This window comes from Aotus nancymaae, unplaced genomic scaffold, assembly GCF_030222135.1.
Source record: "Aotus nancymaae isolate 86718 unplaced genomic scaffold, 86718_ANA_hifiasm-v0.15.2.pri h1tg000036l, whole genome shotgun sequence".
In the NCBI taxonomy this organism is placed as follows: domain Eukaryota; kingdom Metazoa; phylum Chordata; class Mammalia; order Primates; family Aotidae; genus Aotus; species Aotus nancymaae.
In genome coordinates, this window is record NW_026988450.1 from 35,527,426 (window position 1) to 35,553,564 (window position 26,139).

At 36.0% G+C, this 26,139-nt stretch overlaps 1 protein-coding gene across 2 annotated transcripts in view; it reads left to right on the top strand.

The window, feature by feature from the left end:
- Positions 1–26,139, top strand: part of CPNE3 (copine 3) — a 49,362-nt gene extending 23,223 nt beyond the window's left edge. For both annotated transcript variants that reach the window (XM_064384346.1, XM_021667008.2), the window contains exons 6-16: positions 2,131–2,214; positions 4,851–4,940; positions 9,302–9,400; positions 11,134–11,220; positions 11,916–11,975; positions 12,528–12,661; positions 15,676–15,730; positions 15,812–15,863; positions 19,199–19,332; positions 20,398–20,634; positions 22,611–26,139. In XM_064384346.1, coding sequence (XP_064240416.1) covers positions 2,131–2,214; positions 4,851–4,940; positions 9,302–9,400; positions 11,134–11,220; positions 11,916–11,975; positions 12,528–12,661; positions 15,676–15,730; positions 15,812–15,863; positions 19,199–19,332; positions 20,398–20,634; positions 22,611–22,733 — 1,155 coding nt within the window. In that variant the 3' untranslated portion in view covers positions 22,734–26,139. The remainder of the gene's footprint in view (positions 1–2,130; positions 2,215–4,850; positions 4,941–9,301; positions 9,401–11,133; positions 11,221–11,915; positions 11,976–12,527; positions 12,662–15,675; positions 15,731–15,811; positions 15,864–19,198; positions 19,333–20,397; positions 20,635–22,610) is intronic.

Below are 26,139 nucleotides of genomic sequence, written 5' to 3' on the forward strand. Positions count from 1 at the left end.
ACAGTTTGCACTTTCTTTGAAGTTCTTTTTGTCTTTAAGGTGTATATATTCCGCTTTTGTTATATAGTCACATTCTTATGATTTAGAGAAATGATTCTTTTGTGTGGTTATGCTGACACTAGTTTCATTTTGCTTTTGATATTTAGGGATTGCTTTTAAAAAAACATTTTAATTTTGTTTTATAATCACGTAAAAGATTACATGTCTCTAAAATCTACAAAACAAGGTGTTTAAGAAATTTATCTTCTCTCCCTGTCTACCTTGCTTCCCCTTCCCTTCAGGTAGATAATAATTTTTAAAAAGTTGTGTTTTGGCCAGGTGTGGTGGCTCACGCCTGTAATCCCAACACTTTGGGAGGCTGAGGCAAGTGGATCACGAGGTCAGGAGTTCGAGACCAGCCTGACCAACATGGTGAAACTCCATCTCCACTAAAAATACAAAAATTAGCCAGGTGTGGTGGCGCATGCCTGTAATCCCAGCTACTCGGAAGACTGAGTCAGGAGAATTGCTTGAACCCAGGAGGCAGAGGTTGCTGTGAGCCAAGGTTGTGCCATTGCACTCCAGCCTGGGTGACAGCAAGATTCCATATCAAAAAAAAAAGTTATGTTTTATATTTTTTATAATTTAATCATTCAGTTTCTTAAATATCTAAGGATTTGTGTGTGTGTGTGTGTGTATGTATACTCATCTGTGTGTTCATATGTATGTGTGTATGTATATATTTGTATTTATATTCCCTACCCCCAGCCCTTGCATAAGTGTAGCATACTAGATGTATACTTTCCTCCACCTTGCTTCTTTTTCTTAATATATCCTGGAGATCAGAGCCAGGTAGTTTAATTCTTGTTTTAGTTCTAATACTGACAACTTAATGAACCTTCATACAAGTACTATTTTTTGGCCTTCAAAATGATAACAAGGATATTCTGCATTTTCCGTAGGATTATTTTTAAGATAAGTCATACAGGGCATGTTAGTGTGTTTTTGAAAAGTAAACTTCTCTCTGTTATGTTGCTGTTATTTAGGTTTATAAAATGGGACATGGAGAGGTTTATTTCATTCACTTGATTCTTCTTAGAGATAAGGTTAAATACATAGTCTTTGTGTTTATATTTTTGACTATCAAATATTTGCTTGACATTAAACTTTGTGTTTAAGAGAGAAAATTATTTTAGTTCTTAATTTAATACTGTGGTTAATTCAAGACTAAAGAAATCTTCAGCTTAGGGATGTATCTGCATGTATTCCTGTGGGATTAACAAGTGTTCTTTCATTTTCAAAAATAACAAGTCATATATGTTAAGGAATATGCAAATTTCAAAATGAAGATAGATGAAAATGAGAAAAAATCATCCATAGTTTTACCACCTGAGTTTAACCTCTGTGAGTGATTCCTACATTTTTCCAGAATTTTATCTCTCTGTATGTGTGTGAATGTGTATGTATTAAGGATTGTGATAAGGGTGTTTTTGAGCACTTAGTGTACGTGAGCATTGTATAGAAGTTCTGTGGTGAATTACAGAGGAAATAAAAGATGTGCCCTTGAAGTGTTTCTATTATGTGTTCCACTTATCCATCTCCAGTCATTTGTGTATGTAAAAAAATGTGTGGTATTGGTGAAGGAGTTTTGGACATAGAAGGGTGAGATACGAAGTTAAGGCCTGCATCCATCAATAAGTTGGTTTTGTGATCTTGGGAAAATCATTAACTCCTCTGAATCCATTTTCTCACTGATAACTGCCCTGCCTTTATAGAGTTGGTGTGACTAATGTTTGTGATATCATTTATATAAAACTACTCAGTGATAGGTGAATGAAAATGGTTAAAGGTAAAAACAAGCCAAAAACATATCTTATGGTACATTTGACCACAGTATTTTAAAACTGACATGTTTTTGAGAAGTAAGGGTATAATATACAGGATTATGAGCATTTATTACAAGTGCTTTGATAATTCTAGTAGACTTCAGTAAGTTTATAAGTTAGTGAGAAAGGTGATGGGATGTGTATTTACTACCAACACTATAGAGTTAGACTTCAGGTGGTTGCCAACATGTATAAAGTGTGGTCACACATGGTTTCATGGGTTCAGAGGAGAATAAATGCTTTTTATTGTTTGTTTTAAATACAGGATCTTTTTGGAAAGTCAGATCCATACCTGGAATTCCACAAGCAGACATCTGATGGAAACTGGCTAATGGTTCATCGGACAGAGGTGAATATTGGGATTTGAAAAGCATAATGGAGGTGTTCTTTGGAATTATCGTAATCTGAATTTTAAAAAGTTTATATTTATAAAAATGTAAATCTGAGTTTGGATTTACATATAGCCGAGTCACAAGATCACCATGTTCACATTTTTTTCTTTCAATGAGGAGCTGCTACCATACTTTATGATTTTTATTTTGAAAAATTTTAAGCCATATAAAGAACACTAAATGTATTCCTCTGCACCCCTCACCTAGATTTACCAAATGGGCACACCCCCACACACTTGTGGTCTTTCTTTGTCTCTCTCTGTCTCTGTTCCTCTGTCTCTCTCTCTCTCTCTCTCACACACACACACACACACACTTATGCACACATATATTTTCCTTTTGCAGAATCATCCTATTGGAGCTGCAGACATCATAACTCTTACCTTTAACTGCTACAGCAGGCCAAGTGTGGTGGTTCACACCTGTAATCCCAGCACTTTGAGAAGCCAAGGCAGGTGGATCACTTGAGGTCACGAGCTCAAGACCAGCCTGGCCAACATGGTGAAACCCCATCTCTAGTAAAAATACAAAAATTAGACATGGTGCCATGTTCCTGTAGTCCCAGCTACTCAGGAGGCTGAGGCACGAGAATTGCTTGAACCCAGGAGGTGGAGGTTACAGTGAGCTGAGATTGCACCAGTGCACTCCAGCCTGGGTGACAGAGTGAGACCCACCCCAAAATAAATAAATAAATTAATAAGTGCTACAGCAGATGTGTTTAAAGAATAGGGGCATTCTATACAATTATACTTGAAAAAAATTAACATTCAACATAGCTAAATGTAACATCATTCAGTGTACCATTCATCTTCAGGTTTCCTCAGTTGTCCCACATGTTTTATGTGTATTTTGTTTTGGTTTGTTTTGTCCAGAATCCAGTCAAGGGTCATATTTTGCATTTGACTATTATATTCCCAATAGAGGACTCTTCTCCCTATCTTCCTTATACCTTGGTGCCACTGAATTTCTTGAATATCGAGACCAGAATGCCCAACATTCTGGATTCTTCTGTTTCCTCACAACTAGATCTAGATCAAACGTTTCTGTCAAGAACACTATGTGTGTGCCTTTGCTTTACATTTTCAGGAGCCTTATGGTGCCAGGCTGCCCAGCATTGATGATGTCATGCTTGGCTACTTGGTTAAGCTGAGGACCGCCAGCTCTCACCATATAAAGTCCTATTTTTTCCCCTTTGTAATGAATAAGTGATACGTGGTGTGAAACTATGAGACTGCGTGAATACCTAGCATTTCAACCAGTGGTTTTAGTATCTATTGATGATCATGGCCTAATCAATTATTGTATCGTGGGCAGTAAAATTGTGATTTTTCAAAATCTTTTATCCTTTTTACTTATATTAGCATTTTTTATCCTATTTACGTATGTTAGAGGCATTCCTCTTTCGTCTCTTCTCTCTCACTTTCCTTTTATTTTTAGTATCATTTTAAACTCATGGATTGTTATAACAGTGTACGCTTTGTATTTAAGTCATTAGTGTGTTTTTGCTGCTCAGATTAATCCAAGTTTGACTAGAGAGAGCTCCTTAAAATGGCTCTGGGTTTTTCTTTTTGACCTCGTTTGTCTTTAAGCATTCTCTTAAGTTAGAGGATGTTCTCAGTTCCCCTTGTACCTTCCCTGTCCCAGAGCCAGAATGAGCCATGTCTCTTAATAAACCCTATTCCTGCAACAGCGTTGTAGCATTTAGACGCCGACATCTGAATGCTAAATGTGCTCATTGCTGCTGGATATCATTGCTTTGAGGCCTTTTCAGTGGACACAGCTAAGAAATATGTTTATTTGTGTTTATCTGTTTATTATGTGTGTGTGTGTGTGTATATATATATATATATATATAGTATTACAATTTTAAATTATAAATGTAGGCTTATTTCTCCAACTCAATGCCAACACAGTGAGTTTCTTATTCCATATTTACCTTTTCTTATTTCATATTTGAATCTTCTGTGGCCTACAATGAAACCTTGGCTGCTAATAAAATCAGTAATCCTCTGCAATTCCTTTTTTTTTTTCAAGACATAGTCTTGCTCTATCCCCATGATGGAATGCAGTGTCACAGCTTCACTCACTGCAACCTCTGCCTTCTGGGTTCCAGCAATTCTCCTGTTTCAGCCTCCCGAGTAGCTGGAATTATAGGCGTGCACTACCACACCTGGCTAATTTTTATATTTTTTTTAGTAGAGACAGGGTTTCACCGTGTTGGCCAGGCTGGTCTCAAACTCCTGACCTCAGGTGATCCGCCCGTCTCTGCCTCCCAAAATGCTGGAATTACAGTTGTGAGCCACCGTGCCCGGCCAACCTCTGCAGTTTCTAAGTGTTCCTTGTAATAAGTAGATATATTTTCCAAATAGTTTTCTTCTTTCCTCAGAATGCACCACAACGGGACAATTTATTACATTTTTTATGTAACAGTTGTATAATATTGTTCTAGCTAGTTTTTTTGTAGAAAACGTTGAGTTGATGTAGAGGTAGAGGATGAATATTGAGAGAATAGCAAGAACCTAAGAAGGGCAGGAGCAAAATGTTACTGAACTGAAAGTTTTTCTAACAGTTTTTTGAAACCACATTTTTATAGGTCATTAAAAACAACTTGAATCCTGTTTGGAGGCCTTTTAAGATCTCTCTTAACTCCCTGTGTTACGGAGATATGGACAAAACCATTAAGGTAATTTGAAATTATATATATATGTAATACAAAAATATATACATGTTCATCTATTTTATAAAATTAACATATAAGATATTATTTAAAGAAAGTAATTGATATAACAGACACCTAGAGAGTTAAATTTTATGTATAGAATAATACTAAAATAGAAATGTCTTCTGGTAAGTGACGTAGTTTGAGGAGTAGGCATGTTTGACTAATCTGTTGACCTAATGCTTAGTCAAATGGTAATTTCTATTTTATTCTGTATTTTTAAAAATAAAATGTCCTGTTTAATATTTTTTCCTTTTAATAAGATTCCTCTGCTCTGCTAATAGGAACCTCGAACTACATGATTTGCCTTTGGTATGTCTGTTGCAGACAGAAGCACATGTTACCCTAAGAACTCAGAGCTTGCTTCTGTCCTTAGCAAGGGAGGGGAGTATTGATGGCATTTTTCTGCTTTATTTTCGGAATGAGATAAGTAATTAATTGAAAGCTTTTAGAAGGCTTTAGTTTTAGAGTTACAGGGAAGTAGAATATGAACAGGAAATAGCAGATGTCTCAGTATTTTTTTAAATGTTTTTATTCATAGGTGCTTACTGAAAAAAAAGAGTGAAAGTCTAAATAAAAGAAAACTCATGGAGTGGTGTCGAGAATGAAAAATCTATGCATATATATATATAAAAGACACTTTTGTACTAGAATTATTATCTTTACATGATTACAGATAGAAGTCTTTTTTATGTTAAGACATCAGTAGATCAAAGGGTTTTTTTGGTCTGTTTTTCCCTTTTTTTGATAATGAATATGATAAAAGCAGGCAAGGTGATATGGAATAAGTATAAGATACGGAGTCAGACCACAGCAAGTTTTAATTTAGTCCTTTAACTAAGGGATCTTGGACAGGTAATTGAACTTTTTCACATTTATTTATTTATTTATTTATTTTGCTTATTAGTAGGAAATTTCACCTGGATTCTTCACTTTTATAACAGAGTTAATAATTTCTACCTTGCAGAAAAGCAAAGATTAAATTAGCAAAAGTGAAAGTTTTGTCACAATTTTGTGCCCCATTGTTACTGAAAACCTGCTTCATTTTTGCCTGGTGTGGTGGCTCAGGCCTGTGATGCCAGCACTTTGGGAGGCTGAGGAAGGTGAATTGCCTGAGCTCAGGAGTTCAAGACCAGTCTAGGCAACATGACGAAATCCTGTTTCTACAGAAAATACAAAAATTAGCTGGGTGTGGTGTACACACCTGTGGTCCCAGCTACTCGGGAGGCTGAGGTGGGAGGATCACTTGAGCCTGGAGGCGGAGGTCTCAGTGAGCCAAGATTACTTCACACTGCACTCCAGCCTGGGTGACCGAGCGAGGCCCCATCTCAAAAAAAACAACAACAAAAACCAAAAAAACTGCTTCATTTCTGAGATCCATAAGAAATTGCTTCCAGTTTGTAAAGAGCTTTAAAAATCAATCTAAATATGATTTGCATAGTATTTCAAACAGTAGTGAAAAATCCAGGTCTAAAATAAATAGTTGAAAACTAGCTATAAAAATTATTTTTTATCATTATACCAAATCCAGACTTTTGCTTTTCATATTAAAAATAGAACATCATTAGATGTCAGAAGGCATGAAAATCTGGGGGAAAATGTCTAAGGCATAACCATTTGATTGTGTATAATGACATGTTAACAACAATACAGTATTTTTAAACTTTTTTGCTCACAGTGGCATGCTTACAGGTCTATTTTATTATAGTAAGTAAACTGATTTTCTGAGCTTTTTCTGATGAATGTCTTCCATTCCTAAAAGTTTCTTGGTTTGTTTTTAACTATACACAACTTGGTTTGCTACATAATCACTGACTTTATTTCATTTAGTTCTGTATTTCTTTGCAATATCAGAAAGTCATACATTTGTGATTCTCTTAGTGTTTGAAAATTGCTTATAGGGATAGTAAAGAGTTTTAGAGCAGAGAATAGAGTCAGAATCCTTAGGAGTTTCTTTGCTGCGGTGTGTTATTCTAGCATGTATTATTTTTGTCACATCAAGTAAATACGAGAAATAATCATGCATGCTGCCACTTTGCCTAAAATGGGAATGCCTTAGTGAATGTAGTATTGTGTGGTGTGTACATTCTCTTTCATATATACATATGCACATGTGTATATATATACATACATTTATTGCACATCTGTTTATTATGTATACTACATGCATGTATATATGTATATTGTATATCCATTAAATGTATATGAATACATGTATATATTAAATACTTGCATATATACAATGCATATGTGTATATGCATGTATTGTTATGAATACCATTGTTTAAACAGCCCATAGCACTAGTCTTTGAATTCTTGAAAAGAGATTAATTAAATCACACAAATCATCTTACCTCAAACCATATTTGAACATATGCCAGCATTATAAATATCATGTCTGCCTTAAAGGGGACAAGAGAGAGCTTTTTCTATGTATTTGTTGTAGTGAGTAATCAAAACTTTTAGTTTAAAAATATTTTATACATTTCCTGAAATTTTAACATATGAATAGTCTAAACATATGAACAATTTTAGCCCTTCATAATGTTTATTTAAATAAAATCTTGGCCTTGTCAAAGCTTAATCTTGTCTTAGATATAAACTGGTGTTCCCTGATTGCAAATCTAAAATATAAAGTTCTGTTTTCTATAATTGAAAAATGTCTGCTTAAAAAAAAGAACTTATTAAAATATTAAGATTGTTTTCTACCTTATTATTTCCTCTAAATAATTATGGAAATTATTAAATTTATTTTCCTTTGGCACATTAAGGAGTCATATAAAAGGCTTTTGGTTTAAAAATTGGATACTAAGTAGGGCAAGAGTCAGACTGTCAGACTTGGTCAGTGGCCAAAATGCCTGCAAAGCATTTTCTTAAGCATATAAAATCTCTTTCTGTTACTCAAAATTGAAATTCTCTATCTTGACTGTTTTAATTGATTAATTGATTTTTAGTCTTCCTGAAGAATAATGAAAATACAAGTAAGGAATGAAAGACTTCCAGTTATGATAAGCATTCATTTCATAGAACTAAGGGGAAAAACAGTCACTTTGCCAAGTAAACATATAAAATCCTGAGCATTTTAGTTTGGCAGTTAATAAGTTTGAGAAGAATATTAGCAAGATGAATCTCTCTATTGGCTGATGGTAAATGCTTTTATTTTAAAGTACAGGCTGTAGGATTTCAAAGTGTCCTTAGCACAGCTTTACTTTACCTGTGTTGGTTACCTCACAAGGCATACCATCTTCTAAGACTTTTTATTTAATTCCTCTTAGTCTTAGTTCTGCAAAATGGGCATCATAGTAACAGGATTCCCACTCTGTCTACCTCACAAGGCTGTTTAGAGAATGTGCACAGTGTTGTACATAATGTTTGCAGAAATGAAATAATCTGTTTTGATATGAAGTACTTTAAAAAATTGGTGTTAAATGTTCACAATCATGGTCAGTTTTCAGCTTCCCTTGAACACTTCTGCTTGCTGATAGTTCGTGCCACCTAACTTTTCCTATTGCAAAGAATATTCGAGTATTCTGGTGAATATTTACTCTGACTGCTCTGTCAACCTGTCATGAAATTACATGCAATTCAAATACTCTCACCGCTCTTTCTCCTTTCAGAGAGAGAGAGCATTTAATCAAAACCAGATCTAAGACTAGAACTCACCCTGTCTTACATGGAAATAGAGTAAATATGACCTAGTGTAGATACTTCCTCAGTTGACTAGGTACTCTTACCCTGGAATTGTTCTTTTCATTGTAAGAATTGTGATCTTCATAATGATGCAAATCTGGCTTCGTCATATCTAACTTCTAATACAAGCCTAGCCTCACCAGATCATAGATAATGAAATACGTTTTTCATAATTCTAAATTATCTAGGATTTAATTTTGTAATTTTTAGCTTCCTAGAATGTTGACTTCCTTTCTTTCTCCAGACAATGGCTTTTAGCCATTGCATAGTAATAAGGCAAAGAAGTAGATGAGAAAGAAGGTATATAACTCCATTTTGCCCTTTATCAGCACTTAGAGAAGGCATGATAGAGGAGCTGGAAATTGCTTAATGTGGAATTGAAACAGTATTTGTGTTTTTCATTTGCCTGTGTTCTGTCTCAGATCCCCATTCCGAGGATACCTGGGGCTTGAAAGGGTTTCAATATTGCTTCTCTAGGATGTTAATTCCTACTTTCCCAAGTAGGGACTGCATATTATACATTTTCATTTAGTTTAATTAAAAGGGCACTTCATGGTAGATTATATTGATTGCAGCCAATACTCTTTAATAAAATTATATTGACTTTTATATATTTTTATTATATTTAATTTCAGGTGGAGTGTTATGATTATGACAATGATGGGTCACATGATCTCATTGGAACATTTCAAACCACCATGACAAAACTGAAAGAAGCCTCCAGAAGCTCACCTGTAAGTTACATCTTTGCATTTGCATGTACTTTATAGTTGAGCCGTGTGTTTATTACTGTATTTCCTTTTTCTCCTGTAGCATCAAACGGTTTACTATGCTTTTATTGCATACTACATTACTATATTGTATAATGCTTTGAAATGTTTAGTAATCACTTAATCCACAATTCAGACTTGGGGTATGAATTTTATTGAGCAGAACACCACATAACAGTTACTAATGCCAGATGAGGACTGCAACTACATGCAGGAAAGCAAAGATCATCACAATTGCAGTCACTAGCAATAGAATTCCAAACCTTTTTCCCATTGTATCATGGTATTGAGTCACCAAGGCAAACACAATGCCGGCAATCCCTAGAGGGAACCACACTTTACTCGCAGAGAGAAGAGAAAAAGAAATATCAGCTTTAAAAGTAGGCATTGGTTTCCATGGCCAGCAGTTCCATCCAGCAGCCAATGCAGGGCAGTTAGCCCCAGTGCACTCATCTAGTACTGTAGTAGAATGACCCTGCCCCTCTCAAATAGACTATGAAATACTGAAAGCTGGGCCTGAGGGTCATTAAGCATAGGCTTCAGCAGGACCAAAGAGCACTTATTGAGCCTGAAGGTATAAATGAATAAGTGAAGTAATCTAGCCCTTTTTCAATGAGAATTCTGTTTGTGGAATTTCTGTAGCTCTAATACTCAATATTTTTTTTTCTTTTTTTTAGTTGTTTTTTCTTTTTTTTTTAAATTTCTAATACTGAATTACTAATACTTATGATTGTGACTGAGACTCTGGCAAGATCTTGAATCATCAAAGAATTTCTGTAACATAATTTTGTTTTACATCATTCTGTTATACCACCTGTATTTTTTAGTGTTTGATTCTTGGAAAACTAGTAATGACTGTCTGAAGTACGTAAGTGGCTTTGTGTTAACCAGAAGAGGTGACTTATCAAGTGTTGAATATCTTTTGTATTATTATTAGGCAAGACAGTGAGAATTTGAAGGCATAACTTAAAGATGATTATAATATCACTGTGGAAAAAAATTAAATGAGACACTTGAGAATAACACAGAGTATGTAACTACATTTCATATAGTTGTAGAAATTTAAAGAGGTAGATGGAGATCAGAGAAGACTAGAGTAGTAGAAGTTATAGAGGAGAACAACTTGAGCCAAGCCCTAAATATGGGTGGAGTGGATAGGAGAGGGAAGGAAGATCAGTATTTTGGGGGAAGGAAATATAAAGCAAAAGGAGGTGTTAGATCAATTTCTAACACGTATTCCCAGTGGAAAGAGAAGGTCTTTGCTGCATATTTTACCATAGAGTTGGACTTCATATATTTGTTTTATGATGTTACTGTTTCTCTTCTTTTCTTTGCAGCATATTTTTGTTCTTTATGTTAGTATCAGCTAGTAGTGATATTTTGTTTCCTTTATTATTAAGTGGAAAGATTATGACTTGGGATATTTACAAGGAAATTATCTGTAGAGGTAAAATTTATTTGGGGGAACTATTTTGAAAGGTATGCAATTTTAGGAGTGCCTTAATTGTTGGAAATTTACCTGACAAATATTCCACATACTTAACATATTATATAATTGTTTCAGAGTTATATTTTGCAACAGACCTATATCAGTCGGTACTTTGATTCTAAAGGAAAAAAAAATCATTCATTTAAATTCACATTGGCATTTCTAATATTGCTAATAAAAAGTAACATTTTGTCTTTTCTTCCTATAGGTTGAATTTGAGTGCATAAATGAGAAAAAGAGGCAAAAGAAAAAAAGCTACAAGAATTCAGGTGTTATCAGTGTGAAACAATGTGAGGTCAGTTGGCCTTGGCTACTTATAATGAGAACGTATTTCAAGTTCTCCTGTTAGTATGGTTTATATCAAACAAATACTTGAATTTCAGGCAGTTGAAAATCACATGAGTATCTGGGTATCTTTAGCAAAAAGGATCAAGTAGGGAAGAGCAAAAAAAAAAATCTTTCGAGTAACCTGCTTCCAAGATTTAGCAACTTGTTAGCAAAGGACAAGTTTTTCATTATCTTAGGAAATATAAAGCATCGTAGTATTTTCTCAGCCCATGGATATGACCTGACCCAGTGCATTTATCCTCATCATAATTTCAATATGAAATGTTATGAGTAGAGGGGAAAAGCCAAGATTTCTTAGGATGAACAAGTAGAGTTTTTGTTTTTTAAAATCTTGACTACTATGGTTATGAAATCCAACATACTGGATTCATTACTAATATTTTAAAACTTAAAGTGAGTATATTTCATCTTTGGCCATTAATATTTTAATCTTAACATTGCTACAATTATCATAAAGTAAAATCTTACAGATTTATGGCACATAGGGGAAGGGGTACCTTAAACCTGAATGCAGGGGTGATTTCCATGTTTATATTATGTCCTATTCAGTTTACAAACTTTTAAAAATATATGCCAAAACTTTTTTTGCCTCCCTTGTATAGTAGGAGAGTTGTAATTTTAACAGTTTTCTCTTATTTTTAGATTACAGTAGAATGCACATTCCTTGACTATATAATGGGAGGATGTCAGCTGAATTTTACTGTAAGTAACACACTGAATTTTTCAGCATAGGCTGTAACAGGTTGCTTTTTTTCTCCATGTTGCAGTATTTTTTTCCTTCACTGCAAAACTGACTTTGTGATGAAATTTTTACATTCTGTTTAGCATAGTCTCCTCAGCAGCCTCAGGCAGGTTGTCTGGGCTCACCGTGAAGTTCTCAGCTTTGTTGATGAGATCTCTTCCTCTTGAGAGAAAGTAGATGTGTACAAACCAGTGGTTATCCTGAAGTAATTGAAGGACTAGAAAGCATTAGTGAGACAAACTTATAAAAGACAACCCCTAAGCCTAAATAATGGGTATAATAATTTATTATTTAAGCCATCTAGAAAATAGATGCGGCAGGTTGTTTCACATTTAGGCTTTACTTGTTTAATTGTCTGTGGAAACAGTGGCAGGCATTTGTTAGGAAGTGGCAGTAGGCTCCAGGATGAATGCTTTAAGTTTGCATATCCTGTCTCTTTTAAGTTTTCCTGGACATCAAGCACAGGTATCCCTGCCTTCTCCTTAGTAAGGGCTGCAATTATTATTTGGCAGGTGGGAGTGGACTTCACTGGCTCCAATGGTGACCCAAGGTCTCCAGACTCCCTTCATTACATCAGCCCCAATGGCGTTAATGAGTATTTGACTGCTATCTGGTCTGTGGGACTGGTCATTCAGGATTATGATGCGTGAGTATGACTTTGGCAAAACGAAAATACATGTTTTCACAATTCCCAAGAAAGGGTAGTTTTGTTTCATTGGCTGGTACTTTGATATATGTGGTAAGATGATGCTTTCTCCCTAAAATCTCTCTTGTCTTACCTTCTTCTATTTTTCTCTTTGTGGCAATCTTACTGTTCACCTTTGATCTTTAATATCTTTCTGTGATTAGTTATAATATGTTGTATATACTTTGCTTTATATTACATATAGTTTGCTATTTAATTCCTGACTGATGTCAGCAGGGATCTTGTTTCTTTGGTCTGGTTTCCATGGCACTTACTCATTAGGCATAAGTTATATGAGTGATTAAAGCCCAGATGACATGTTTTATAAACACTAATAAAAACTATTTCTTAACATATCTATCTCCTTGGTAGTTGCCAAATTACTTTTTAATGGTGACTTTTAACAAGTGCTGAAGGATAACTAGATCTAATTGCTATAAAATATTCTGAAGGGTTATTAATGGTTAGGTTTTAAATAGATTTAAATATTAAATAGGTCCTCTTGAGGGTTTACTAAACAAGAGGGAAAATGTCTGCTTTAGTAGTGTTTTTCCTGGATCTGTTAGGAGTAGAGAATACATTTTCACTTGCTTTTGTCTATTATTATTTTATTTACATATCGATGGGGCTTTTCATCAATCTGTAGCATTTAAAGAGGTGAAATTTTTAGGCAAATGCAAATAAATCTGAAGCAAAATGGCAATTCCAATTTCAGGCTAGAAAGTTTTAAGGGAAAAATCATTAAATATATTTAACATATATGGGAAGTTATTTTATTAGAAAGTAGTGAGAGCTTAGAAAGTTGGTCAGATATAACATAGAATTTAAAAATTAATAATTTCTCACTAGCAGATATTTAAAAAGTTATCTTAATTGAGAGTATGGAATTAGGATATGACCAGTGGAACCAAGCAAACAGTCCAGAAATAGACCCATGTGTATAAGTGAATTTAGGGGAAGGAGTTGTAAAAGCTGTCAAACTGGACAAGAATTGAATTTGGATCATTTAGACAAGAACTGAATTGACACATACTTGCATGTTTTAGGATATTATTCTGTATAAATTACAGTGCAGACAAAACTCCTGAAATGAACACACAAAGACAAAGTAGCCTTGACAAAATAGAGGCTTATTTCACTTCATGTTGCATATCTAGAGGTAAGTATAATAGTTCAGAACTGATAGGGCAGTTCTGCTATTCTCAATTCACAACTTCCATCCCTCTCCATAGCTCTGGTTCTCATCTTCTCCAACCAGTGGGAAGAGAAGAAAGGGACCAGGGAGTGTGTGTGGATTCCCTTTAGGGGCGTGATTCAGAAGTGGGTGGCAAATCACTTCTACTTACATCTCCTTCGCCAGATCCTAGCCACCTGATCACATCCAGCCCAGAGAAGCTAGGAGGTGCAGGCTCTACCTCAGGTGTTCTATTATTTATTTATTTTTTTGTTTTGAGATGGAGTCTCACTCTATCTTCCAGGCTGGAGTGCAGTGGCGTAATCTTGGCTCACTGCAACCTCTGCCTCCTGGGTTCAAGCGATTCTCCTGCCTCAGCCTCCTGAGTAGATAAGATTACAGACATGGGCCACCACACCTGGCTAATTTTTGTATTTTTAGTAGAGATGGGGTTTCACCATGTTGGTCAGACTGGTCTCTAACTCCTGACCTTGTGATCTCCCCACCTCGGTCTCCCAAAGTGCAGGGATTACAGGCATGAGCCACCGCGCCTGGTTGGTGTTCTATTATTAAAGGAGAGAATGGATATTGTTAGAGAGCAGCAATTTCTGCTTCATATCCTACTCAAAACACTTTCCAGATGAATTAGGAGTTTAATATCAAAAGCAAACTTTAAAGTTCTAGAAGAAAATATATGTGAATTGTTTATAATCTTGTAGTGAGGAAAACCTTTTTTTTTTTTTTAAAGATAGGGTTTCACCATGTTGGCTAGGCTGGTCTTGAACTCCTGACCTCAGGCAATCCACCCACCTCAGCCTCCCAAAGTGCTACAATTACAAGCGTGAGCCACCGCGCCCAGCCGGAAAACCTTTAAGCAAGAGAGCAGAGGCAAAAATCATGAAACATTTTTTGCATTCACATTCATTAATATTAAAAACTATGAAAAGAAAGACCAAAGAAAGACGCTTTAAACAAAGTTGAAGACAGACTACAAACTGGGGAAAAATGTATCTTTCTTTCTTTGGTCTCGCTCTGGTGCCTATGCTGGAGTACAGTGGTGCAGCCACAGTTCACTGCACCCTCACTTCCTGGGCCCGAGTGATTTTCCCACCTCGCCTGGGAGAAATATTTCTGACATGGCATCGGCTCTATCTTCAATGCAAAACTAACTGTTAAGAATAAATATGAAAAGAATATTCCTTGTAGAAAAATTATGTTCATTACAACGTTTTATAATGGCAGAACATTGGCTATCAGACATCTGGGGGAGGATAGCCATACTGTGGGATACTCAGTGGCTATTCACGTGATGTTATATATTCAGGTCCACTGTCCCCATCCTTAATATATGAATATTTGTATTAAGTGGCATAAATAAAAGCTACTGATAACCTCTGATCATTTGAGGTCAGGTTTTGCTACCAAATGAATTTGCTATAAACTAGTAAAAAAAAAAGAATTGTGGTTTTCAGGGCTTCATGTATTTACTCATTTGATCACTGCAATGATACACAAGATTTAAGTAGAACAGAGAAGATTATAAAACATGACTATAAACTCCATTTCTATAGGGAGAAATATTTTTCTCCCTCAGTGCACAGAAAAATATCTAGAATGAGAGTTGTCAAATATTAGCACTGATTTTCTTTGGCAGTTAATATAGGTAATCTTTGTTTTATCTTCATCTAAGATTTTGAAAAATTGTTTTTGAAATGAGCTCATATTGATTTTATTGTGAGCAAAGATAAAGCTCTTTTTATTTTGACAAAACAACATTTTATTAATTTTATTTTCTTTTTAGTGATAAGATGTTTCCAGCTTTTGGTTTTGGAGCTCAGATACCTCCTCAGTGGCAGGTAAGAGGAAATCTCATTTTAAAGCTTTGCCTCCTAGAAAAGCAACCCAGGCCTCATCAGTCCTTTTTCCATCCTTGACAGGTATCACATGAATTTCCAATGAACTTCAACCCATCCAATCCCTACTGTAATGGTAAGTTAAAAAACAAACATGATGACTTCAAATAGAAAGGCTCACTAGTCTTTACTTTGTTCTTTGTTGTTTTTTTCTTGTGATTAAAACTACTCAAATTTCATCTCTAGGTTTCATCTTCTTACATATTTAACTTTCTGTTGTATAAGGTAGAAGAATTGCACCAGGTTGGTGGTTAGGGTGGTCATGATATTTATGGGGCAAATCAGTATTATGATGATGAAGGTTGTTGGCTAAATCCTTCTACCTTAATAATTTTAATAGGACAAAAAAATTCTCAATTTTTGGAGTAGATCAATACAAATAATCATATATTAAAAGTATTTTCACATGTAAATTGATTTAAAAAGAAACCTTCAATAAAATTAGTAATTTAATATACAGATCTTTTGAAGCTTTTTTCAAAGTAGTAGTCACTTTCTACAAAGAAAAAAGTATCCAGCATCTAATACTTGTTGCTCACACAGTATTCTGTAAGTAGCTGAGATGGGCAAAAGAAACAAAGAATTGAGCTTCTATACCAGCTTTCCTCTGTGTAGAGAGCAGGAGGCAGACATTTGTCTTTCATTTTACTTTTTTCTTTCATTTATTTAAACAAATAGAGTCAGGGTCTCACTCTGTTGGCCAGGTTGATCTTGAACTCCTGACCTCGAGCTATCTTTTTGCCTCTGCCTTGGTACTGGGATTAGAGGCATGAGCCACCATGCCTAGCCACGTTTTTTTTTTTTTCCTTATACCTCAAATGTCCCAGTGCTTCTTGTTTTGTTTTTTTTTTTTACACCACATTGAGCAATCAACCGGAAATGCTAGCCCTTCCACTAAATTATATGTAAGACTGAAGAGTTTGGAGAAGGGAAAGTAGGTGTGGGAGCAGAGGCATAATTTAAAATTCTAGACAATAAGCTAATTTTCTGCTAAGGGCTATTTTGACAATTACAAATGTGTAGCTTTATAACAGAAGAAAGTGTTTTTTCCTTTTCTTCCTAAACAACATTCATAAGGTGGAAGATCATGAACAAATCTGCGGGGGTCAGGAGAGCAGTTTGCAATACGGTTTTGTTCTTTTCCCCAGAACACTTTTTCCATACTACTTCAGTGTTCCTTTGAGGCACTTTCAGTGGCTGGTTATGACCTCTTCTATTCCCTAGCCATTTGAAACTGGGAATGTTATTCTTTTTAAGAAATATGCTTCATGTCTATAATGAAAGTGGAATAATTTTTGGAATTTGTTGTCATTAGCTTTCATTTATTGTCACAGAATATGGGTGACATAATTCATTTTAGAAGTTTAGTCACTGTGTAAGTAATGTAAGCTCATCTTTGGGCTGTTCACCAAGTGGTTTACACTCTGGAGAAAGCATCAGTTTGGTTTTAAACAAAGGAGATACTGTCCAGCAAAAAGCTCAGAGCTTTATTTTAAGGCAAGGAAGTTTCTTCCTCTTTTCCTAACTAATCATTGAACTTAGTTGCCTTAGAAATAACATGCCTTAGAAATAACTTGTTACTTTGATGCATAGAAAGGATTTTGGCACAATTCAGTTTTAATTGAGGAATTGAAGGCTATTGATATTTGTGAAGAAATTAAATAAATTATTTTACCTTTGTTACTACTGGACTGACTCCTAGTTACAACGACCTTATGCATGTAAAATCACCTCTGCATATGAATTAGTTATGTTCTCAAAGGTTATTCATAAGACTACCTGTTCCTAAGTTCAAAGGAACTAAGAGGAGTTTATTGGAATCCTTAAATTTTAAGAGGAGAGAGTTGGTTTCATGAAGCTTTTAAGCCAAGTATGGTCATGCCCTGCATAATGACATTTTAGTCATTGACAGACCACATGTATGACAGTAGGCCCATAAGCTTATAATACTATATTTTTACCGTAAAGACATAGAAAAGGTACAGTTGATATAATTGCCTACATTATTCAGTATATCAATATCCAGTACTGATTTTTAATCTAGGAGCAATAGGCTATACCATATAGCCTAGGTGTGTAGTAGACTGTACCATCTAGGTTTGTGTAAGTATACTTTATGATCACACGATGATGCAATCGCCTAACAATGCATTTCTCATAATTTATCCCCATTGGTAAGTGACCCATGACTATATATGCTTCTCTTTTTTGTTGTTCTGTGTTCTATCGGACATTTTAAAAGCAAGAGACCTGTTCTGATTTACATTAAGTTTTTTTGCGGCAAGTATGTGTGATGATCTCAGCAAGTATTGTTGGAAATTCTTTGGAATTTCTGTTATCCTATCTGCATCCTAAACGCTCTGATATTACAAGCGGATTCAACAGGTGCATGGGTGGTATACAAATTTCATCAGCAGTGCTTCGACCAGCAATGTCAGTCAGCTTTCACTGCGTTGTGCTGTTGTAATAAACAATCTCTGAATCTCAGTGGCTTTGATGACAACACCCCAGCAGGCCTAGGGGCAGTACCCCTAAACAAACGCATCAGTGCTTCTGCAGCAAAATGGATAAATAACTTGGAAGTGAATATTTGGAACTAATGCAGTCTGTGATACAATGATTAACCTTTAACTTATTGAATAAACACTTGTATCAGTTAATTAACTAGAATTAATATTAGGTTTATGGCCATCTGGTATTTTTGTAGAACCTCCGGCAGCATATGCGAATGATTTTTCATTTTATTAATAACACTTTCTTACCTTTTATCATCAGTTGTATGATGTGGAACATTTTCCGTGGTTTTCTATGACAGCTACATTCCCAACATGCACTAAAATTAAGCACAACTGGGCCGGGTGCGGTGGCTTCCGCCTGTAATCCCCACACTTTGAGAGGCCGAGGCGGGTGGATCACGAGGTCAAGAGATTGAGACCATCCTGGTCAACATGGTGAAACCCCGTCTCTACTAAAAATACAAAAATTAGTTGGGCGTGGTGGCGGACGCCTGTAGTCCCAGCTACTCAGGAGGCTGAGGCAGGAGAATTGCTCAAACCCAGGAGGCGGAGGTTGCGGTGAGCCGAGACCGTGCCATTGCCTGGGTAAACGAGAGCGAAACTCCGTCTCAAAAAAAAAAAAATTAAGCACAAATGTAACAGTCCTACTGTAGACTAATGAATAATTTGACTGAGATAGGAGTAAATCCCTTCTACTGGGTGAGGACAGAGCTTATAGATTTTTGCAATGGAGCATACCTATGGAGTTATGTAACACAGAGCTTAGAGGAACTCCTGCATATAGAACTTTTGACTCTTTAAAGCACTATATGTTGATATATATAATCAAATTAGCCAGCATTGTAAATAAACACATTGTGCTTGAACATTTTTAATACTGCTTTTTTTGTTCTAGGAATCCAAGGCATTATAGAGGCGTATCGGGTTTGCCTACCTCAGATAAAACTCTACGGACCAACTAATTTTTCTCCAATCATAAATCATGTGGCTAGGTTTGCTGCTGCAGCCACACAACAGCAGACAGCTTCCGTAAGTGTTCTGTGGCCAGGGGATGGGAAGAATGTGGATTGGTAGTGGCTCCTGGTGCCATTTTTAAATTTTTTGGGGTTGTCATGATACAAAGTCAAGGCAAGACACAATAGTCGTTCTTGGTTTGGGAGTGATTTTTATTGTTGTACTAGTGATTGTTAAAAATAAGACAACAAAAGAATAATTGGCATTTATGTGTCTTGTATCTGTCCTTTGAATTAACTTTCTTAGATAAAATGCCTATCATCTATCTTTTTGAAGTAGACATAACAAATTAAGCCTTGTGGAAACTTACCACATGAGTTGCTCTTGCAGGATTTCTTATTATAATAAAGATACTTGAATGAGCTAACCATTACCTATTGGACCTTGGATACCAAATCTCTCTTACCTTCAGTATATGCAGAAGCAAGTTAGGGGAACTGCCTCATACTGTTGTTGTAAAGGTTAGATAAGTCATATCAAGTGTACAGTGCCTGGGTCAGAGTAAACACTCAACATATGTTAGCTAATATTGTAACTCTTATTTCTATTCTAGACTTAATGGCTCAAAAGATGGAGTTACTACTTTATGTAACATTTTACTGCTCTCTGAAAAGGTTTATCTTAGGTGACATAATCTGGGGAATGATTTTGTCACTTAAACCATATCTATTTTTTTTTTTGTATTTTAGTTTGGTAAACAATTCTAATATTTTTATATTTATTTGATCTTCTGAGAATGAAATTTCCACTTGCTCCCTTGATTGATACTTTGACATATTTAATAATTGAGTTAAACTGTTTATTCCTAGCCTTATTGAAAAGTTAATCTGACATTTAGATGTCTTGCTTCCATGTATTTTGCTAACCCTATTTTGTGGTCTACTGCACTTTTAATGAACCGTATTTTTGCAAGAGTCCATTTCCTTGTCATCAGAGAAGCTTGGAATATTTTATCTGGTGGTAGCCAGGGTAGAGACTGGCAAGGAAAATGAACAAGAAAGATTGGGTGACTCATCAAGCCAGAGATGCCATTAGCCATCGCTTGACTTGCTCAGTGAACATGTTTTCTTTTTCTGGCAGCAATATTTTGTGCTTTTGATTATTACTGATGGTGTGATCACAGACCTTGATGAAACCAGACAAGCTATAGTTAATGCCTCCAAACTGCCTATGTCCATCATTATTGTTGGAGTTGGAGGTGCTGACTTTGGCGCCATGGAGTTTCTGGATGGTGACGGTGGAAGTCTCCGCTCCCCATCAGGCGAAGTGGCCATCAGAGATATTGTCCAGTTTGTGCCTTTCAGACAGTTCCAGAATGTGAGTACCACTCCTCCCTACTCAGACACCCAAGTGATTGAACACAGACCTTTGCCCGTCCACAACGAGGCAGTTGAGTAGGTGTGAGGGGCTAGAGGATGTGTGAACACTGTTCTTTGTCCATTTGAGAGCTCCCATTTGATTTGGCAGTGTTGCTTCAGGATGTAAATTATGTCCTTCTTGCAGTCTATGTGATAAATTGTTTTAGAATAGTATTGCAAATGTCATGAGTATTTTATCTTTACCTTTGTAACAACAGGAAAAGCTCTATGTAAGTGTATGCCAAATTCCCCTCAAGCTGGAAGTTTCATTTGATGAATATCTCTTGGAAGACTATTTTACCCAGTTTACTCCTGTGGTAACATATTGCAGAGCTATAGTACAGAATCACAGCCAGGATATTTACATTGGTATAATCAAGACGCATCACAAGGATCCCTCTCATTGCCCTTTTATAGCCACATCCCCTCCCTTCTACTTCTATCCCTTCCTTAACCCTTGGAAACCACTTACTAATCTGAACTTCATTTCTGTAATTTTGTCATTTTAAGAATGTCATATAAATGGAATGGTACAATATGCAACCTTTTGAGATTGGTTTATTTTCCACTCAGCATCATTCTCTCGAGAATCACCAAGTTTTTGCAAGTACTCCTTTTTATTGCTGAGTCATATTCCATGGTATGGATATACCACTGTGTAACCATTTCCCCACAGAAGGATATTTGACTCTTGCCACTTTTTCTCTCTCATACATAAGGCTGCTATAAACATTTACACATGGGGTTTTTTTTTTTAATTGTTGTTTGTTTGTTTTGTTTTTGTTTTGGTACAGAGTCTACTCTGTCACCCAGGCTGAGTGCAGTGGAGCGATTTTGGCTCACTGCAACTTCCGCCTCCTGGGTTCAAGCGATTCTCGTGCCTCAGCCTCTGGAGTAGCTGGGATTACAGGCGCATACCACTACACCTGGCTATTTTTTTTTCTATTTTTTAGTAGAGATGGGGTTTCACCATGTTGGCCAGGCTGGTCTCAAACTGTTGGCCTCAAGTGATCCACCCACCTTGGCCTCCCTAATTGCTGGGACTACAGGCATGTACCACTGTACCCAGCCTATGCATGGATTTTTGTGCAAACATAAGTTTTTATTCCTCTGGGATAAATACCTAGGATTGCAGTTGCTGGGTCATATGGTAGTTGCATGTTTAATTCTTAAAGCAGTTGTTAAACTCTTCTAAAGTGGCTATATCATTTACCATTCCCACCAGCAATGGGAGGGGAAGGAGGAGGTTGTTGTGATTATAAAGTAGTAATGTTAGGTAGGGATCTTTGTGTTGTGGAGGTAGTTCTGTATCTTGATTGTGGTGGTGGTTACACAGATCTACGCAGGTGTCAGAATTACATAGAATTATATAGAAATACACACCCACTGCATAGAATTATACAGAAACACACACCCACACAAATGAGTACATGTAAAACTAGAAATCGCAGTAAGTTCTGTGAACTGTACCAATGTCACCTGCCTGGTTTTGATACTATACTATAGTTATGCAAGATGTTACCTTTGGAAGAAACTGGGTGAAGGGTACATGGTACCTTTCTTTATTATATTTGCAACTTCCTATGAATCTATAATTGTAAAATAAAAAGTAAAAAAAAAAAAATTAATACCAAGTGAATGAAAGACTCACATTTAAAAGTTATAAAACAATAACAACAACAAAATTATCAAATGTTAGAATGCTGCCACCAAAAAAGGACTTGACAAATGTCAGCAGGGATAGTAATAGCAATCATAAGTAACATTGGTTGTTAGCACATTCCATATTTCATGGACTGCTCCTAAGAAAAGGTACAGGCCTCTAAATTGGAATTGCTTCATTTTAGTGGCTCCTGAAGTATCCCCAGTCTTTTATCAAAAAGCCAGTAAAGATTCAGTTGTTAATAAAGTCACTTTGATTTTGTTTTTCACAAGGCTCCAAAAGAAGCACTTGCTCAGTGTGTCTTGGCAGAGATTCCCCAGCAGGTGGTGGGCTACTTCAACACATACAAACTCCTTCCTCCCAAGAACCCAGCCACGAAACAGCAGACGCTGTGACCACTTCCACAGAATTCTTTTGTGCTATGTGGAGCAGTGCCATCTGTCACCCCAAATCATGTATCTGCCAGTTTGTGTACTTTTTGCCTTCAGCATTTATGATGTAAATCTCTCTCTCCATGGATTATATCTGTTTAAAGCATTCTTTCTAGGCTCTTGTGGGGGGACAGTGCCAAGTTCATCTTTGCCCAATCAATTCAGTGATTGATAGTGATTTACAGTAATTGCAGTGAGGCTCTTTGGATTAGAATCTAGTGTGGGGAAAGCTTATTTTGTTGTTGTTTTTGTTTAGTTTCATATGATGAAAATGCTGTTTTTAAATGTTTGTCAGTAGGAAGAACAGAAAACTGTTGGGATGATGTGGTTTGCAGGTTGCTGTACCTGATTCACTGTGTATGTTTTATAAGCCATTGTCCATACCTGATAATGAGAGCTTTTCAAATTATATCATACTGAATTTGTTCTTGTAACTCTGTATACAGTGCTTTTCTGGGAGGTAAAAATTACCTTTCAATGCATCTGATTTTTGCTACAGTTTAGACACTATGGTTTACAAAACAGCATGCACTCAGCTTAGGACTTCATGAAAAGTACTGAATAAGCAGGAAAGGCACATACTTAGTTTTTTTAAAATGTACAATCAACAAGTAAAAATAACCTCATGTATAAGTAAGCCATTTTTATTTGCCTTTCTAGATATTTTATTTTATTGTGAAAAACTGTAAACATGGTCAGATTTGGCCTTTCTTTTCATTTACTGAGCGTGACTTTCAGGATACTGTAGATGCACAGATGGTAGGTTGTCCTGAATCCTACAATTAGGTTGCTTTAATTGAGATTTGTTAAAATGGTTAGGACTGCTTTGTCCAGGAAAGGTAAGAGGACCAAACCTATAAGTTGAAATTCAGAATTCCATTTCCTTCTAACTAATGAAAAACTACTTACTAAAAAAAAAAAATTTACACTTTCCTTGCTAAGGTCCCATACATTGATTTGTACAGGTCCACCTAGTCACTTTCTCCTTTTTTAAAGTGCCATTTTCATCTGATTTTTAAACTCATGATACTGGTTATCTGTTAAAATTACATCTTACAATTTAATAATGTGCTATTTCCTATGTCTAGAACATATTTTATTAGGCATAAAACCTGCTGTAACTTAGAAAAAAGAAAGAAAAAAGAAAACTTTTCCAACTCCTGCATTATGATAGAGTGGATTGGCTGAGTGCGGTGGCTCATGCCTATAATCCCAACACTTTGGGAGGCCGAGATGGGTAGATCACCTGAGGTTAGGAGTTTGAGACCAGCCTGGCCAACATAGCAAAACCCTGTCTCCACTAAAAATCCAAAAAGTTAACTGGGCGGGGTAGCAGGCACCTGTAGTCCCAGCTACTCAGAAGGCTGAGGCAGGAGAATCTCTTGAACCTGGGAGGCGGAGGTTGCAGTGAGCTGAGATCATGCCATTGCACTCCAGCCTGGGCAACGAGAGCGAAACTTCGTTACAAAACAAACAAACAAACAAACAAAAAAGACACAGTGGATTTTATGTGCTTTTATTTTTTTAGAGTTGAATTTCTTTTTCTGACTGTTACGTTTTACAGCATATTACTTAGTGAACATTACATTTTCATAATAGATTCAGTAATATTTTATTGAGGACCTATGTGCTAAAACTATGCTTATCTATATACTGGCCAATTATCTTTAATAATTTACCATTTGAAGTAGCATGTTTATCATACATCCTTAAGTGGATGCATACAGTACCACGTTGATATGTCTCTCAGTTTTATTGAAAAGCTGCCCACAGCCCATATCTCTTGTTCTCTGCCTCAAGGGAGTGAGTTCTCAACCACAGACAGCTGTGGCTTCTCAGAAGCAGCTCATTGCCAAGGCCAGGCAGAGAGGGACCTGCTTGCTGTGGTGGTTGCCTAGCCCAGGTGAGCATTTACCTACCACATTCCCAGTTGGTTAGCTGTCCTCTGGATGTGTGCTGTTAACTGGGGAAGGCACCTAACTAGTAGTCTGCTACTCCATAGTATGGCTCAGTAGACGACACATCATTTTGACATTATAATAGGAGAAAGGAAAACTAATCCTTCTTCTCACCGTTTGGAGCCATAGTTGTCTCAGATGTTCTAATTCTCTTTGTGTGCTTGGAAACAGCATAGATATGTTGCTGTGGTTTTCAGAATTTTCTCTTTTAATGACAAGAAGCCTTTAAAAAAATGACTTAGACATATTCTCAATGTACAGTAAAACAGAAGTGAGCATATCTGTTTGATGCTGAGGCAGGGTCCCAGTCACTGGGCATACTTCTCCTTCTCCTTAACCAGCTCCTCAGCAGCCCCGGGGTCACCTGTACAAGGTACTTGGGAACTGCTGGTCATGAGCATTCCTGGTTTTCTTCAGCCAAATAATAGTTATCACTGTCAATTGGATTTGGTCTTCATTATTTTATATTATGATTTTATCAGAATTATTCTTTTTACATTGTTTTAAAATTCAAAAACATTTAATTCATTCTTGATCATGTTCATCAGTAGATGCTATTATTTGTAAGAACTGTGATCCCAGCAAACTAGGGTAATTTGTGCCTTTTTACAGTTTTGAATAAAAGCATTTACAATTCCTAAATTATCATTTTATAAAATGTTCACAGTTTTAACACTCAACCTCATTACATGCTGATTTAATATTGTTTTATATTAAAACAGTCCTTTTCCCTGTTGTGCCACCATTCATTCAAGTGCCATTTGTTCTTAAAATGCATTTAAAGAAAAATTACCCATATTGACTTTCATACTTCATATAATCAGATATATTACATATATATATTGGAGTGACAGTGCCCAGGATAGATGTAATATTTCCTACAGATGCTGGAACAGAGGAAATAGTATACCAACTAATCTAGTCACCTTACCTGGTAGTTAGAATTGAAATTTTAAGACTGGAAAAATTTAAAGTCTGATCGGGGATTTACAACTGTTCATTTTAGTGGTGCCTTAGGCAATCTTTCCAAAGTAAATTCAGGGCCCTATTGATACTTATGCTATATTTTACCATACCTGTTTTGGTTTTTTTGTAAACTTACTGGAAAGCCATCTTCACTAAGTATACCCTCGTCTTTGTATGTGTGGTTGGTAGTCATGGAAGTGACACGTAAAGTGAACCAGAAGTTTGGTGGAACGCGTTAGAAACTGTTTTGTGCTTTTTTGGATATCATACTTGACAATAAATGTATAAGTTACTAATATATGAATTGATACTAAATATATCTTCCATTTGAATCCATTTTGGATAAAGTTATTTCTCGATGTGACACAGTAGTGTCTTGTTTTCATTTTTATTCTTTACATGTGACCAAAACAATAGAAAAGTTATAAATAAAATATAGTGTTTTA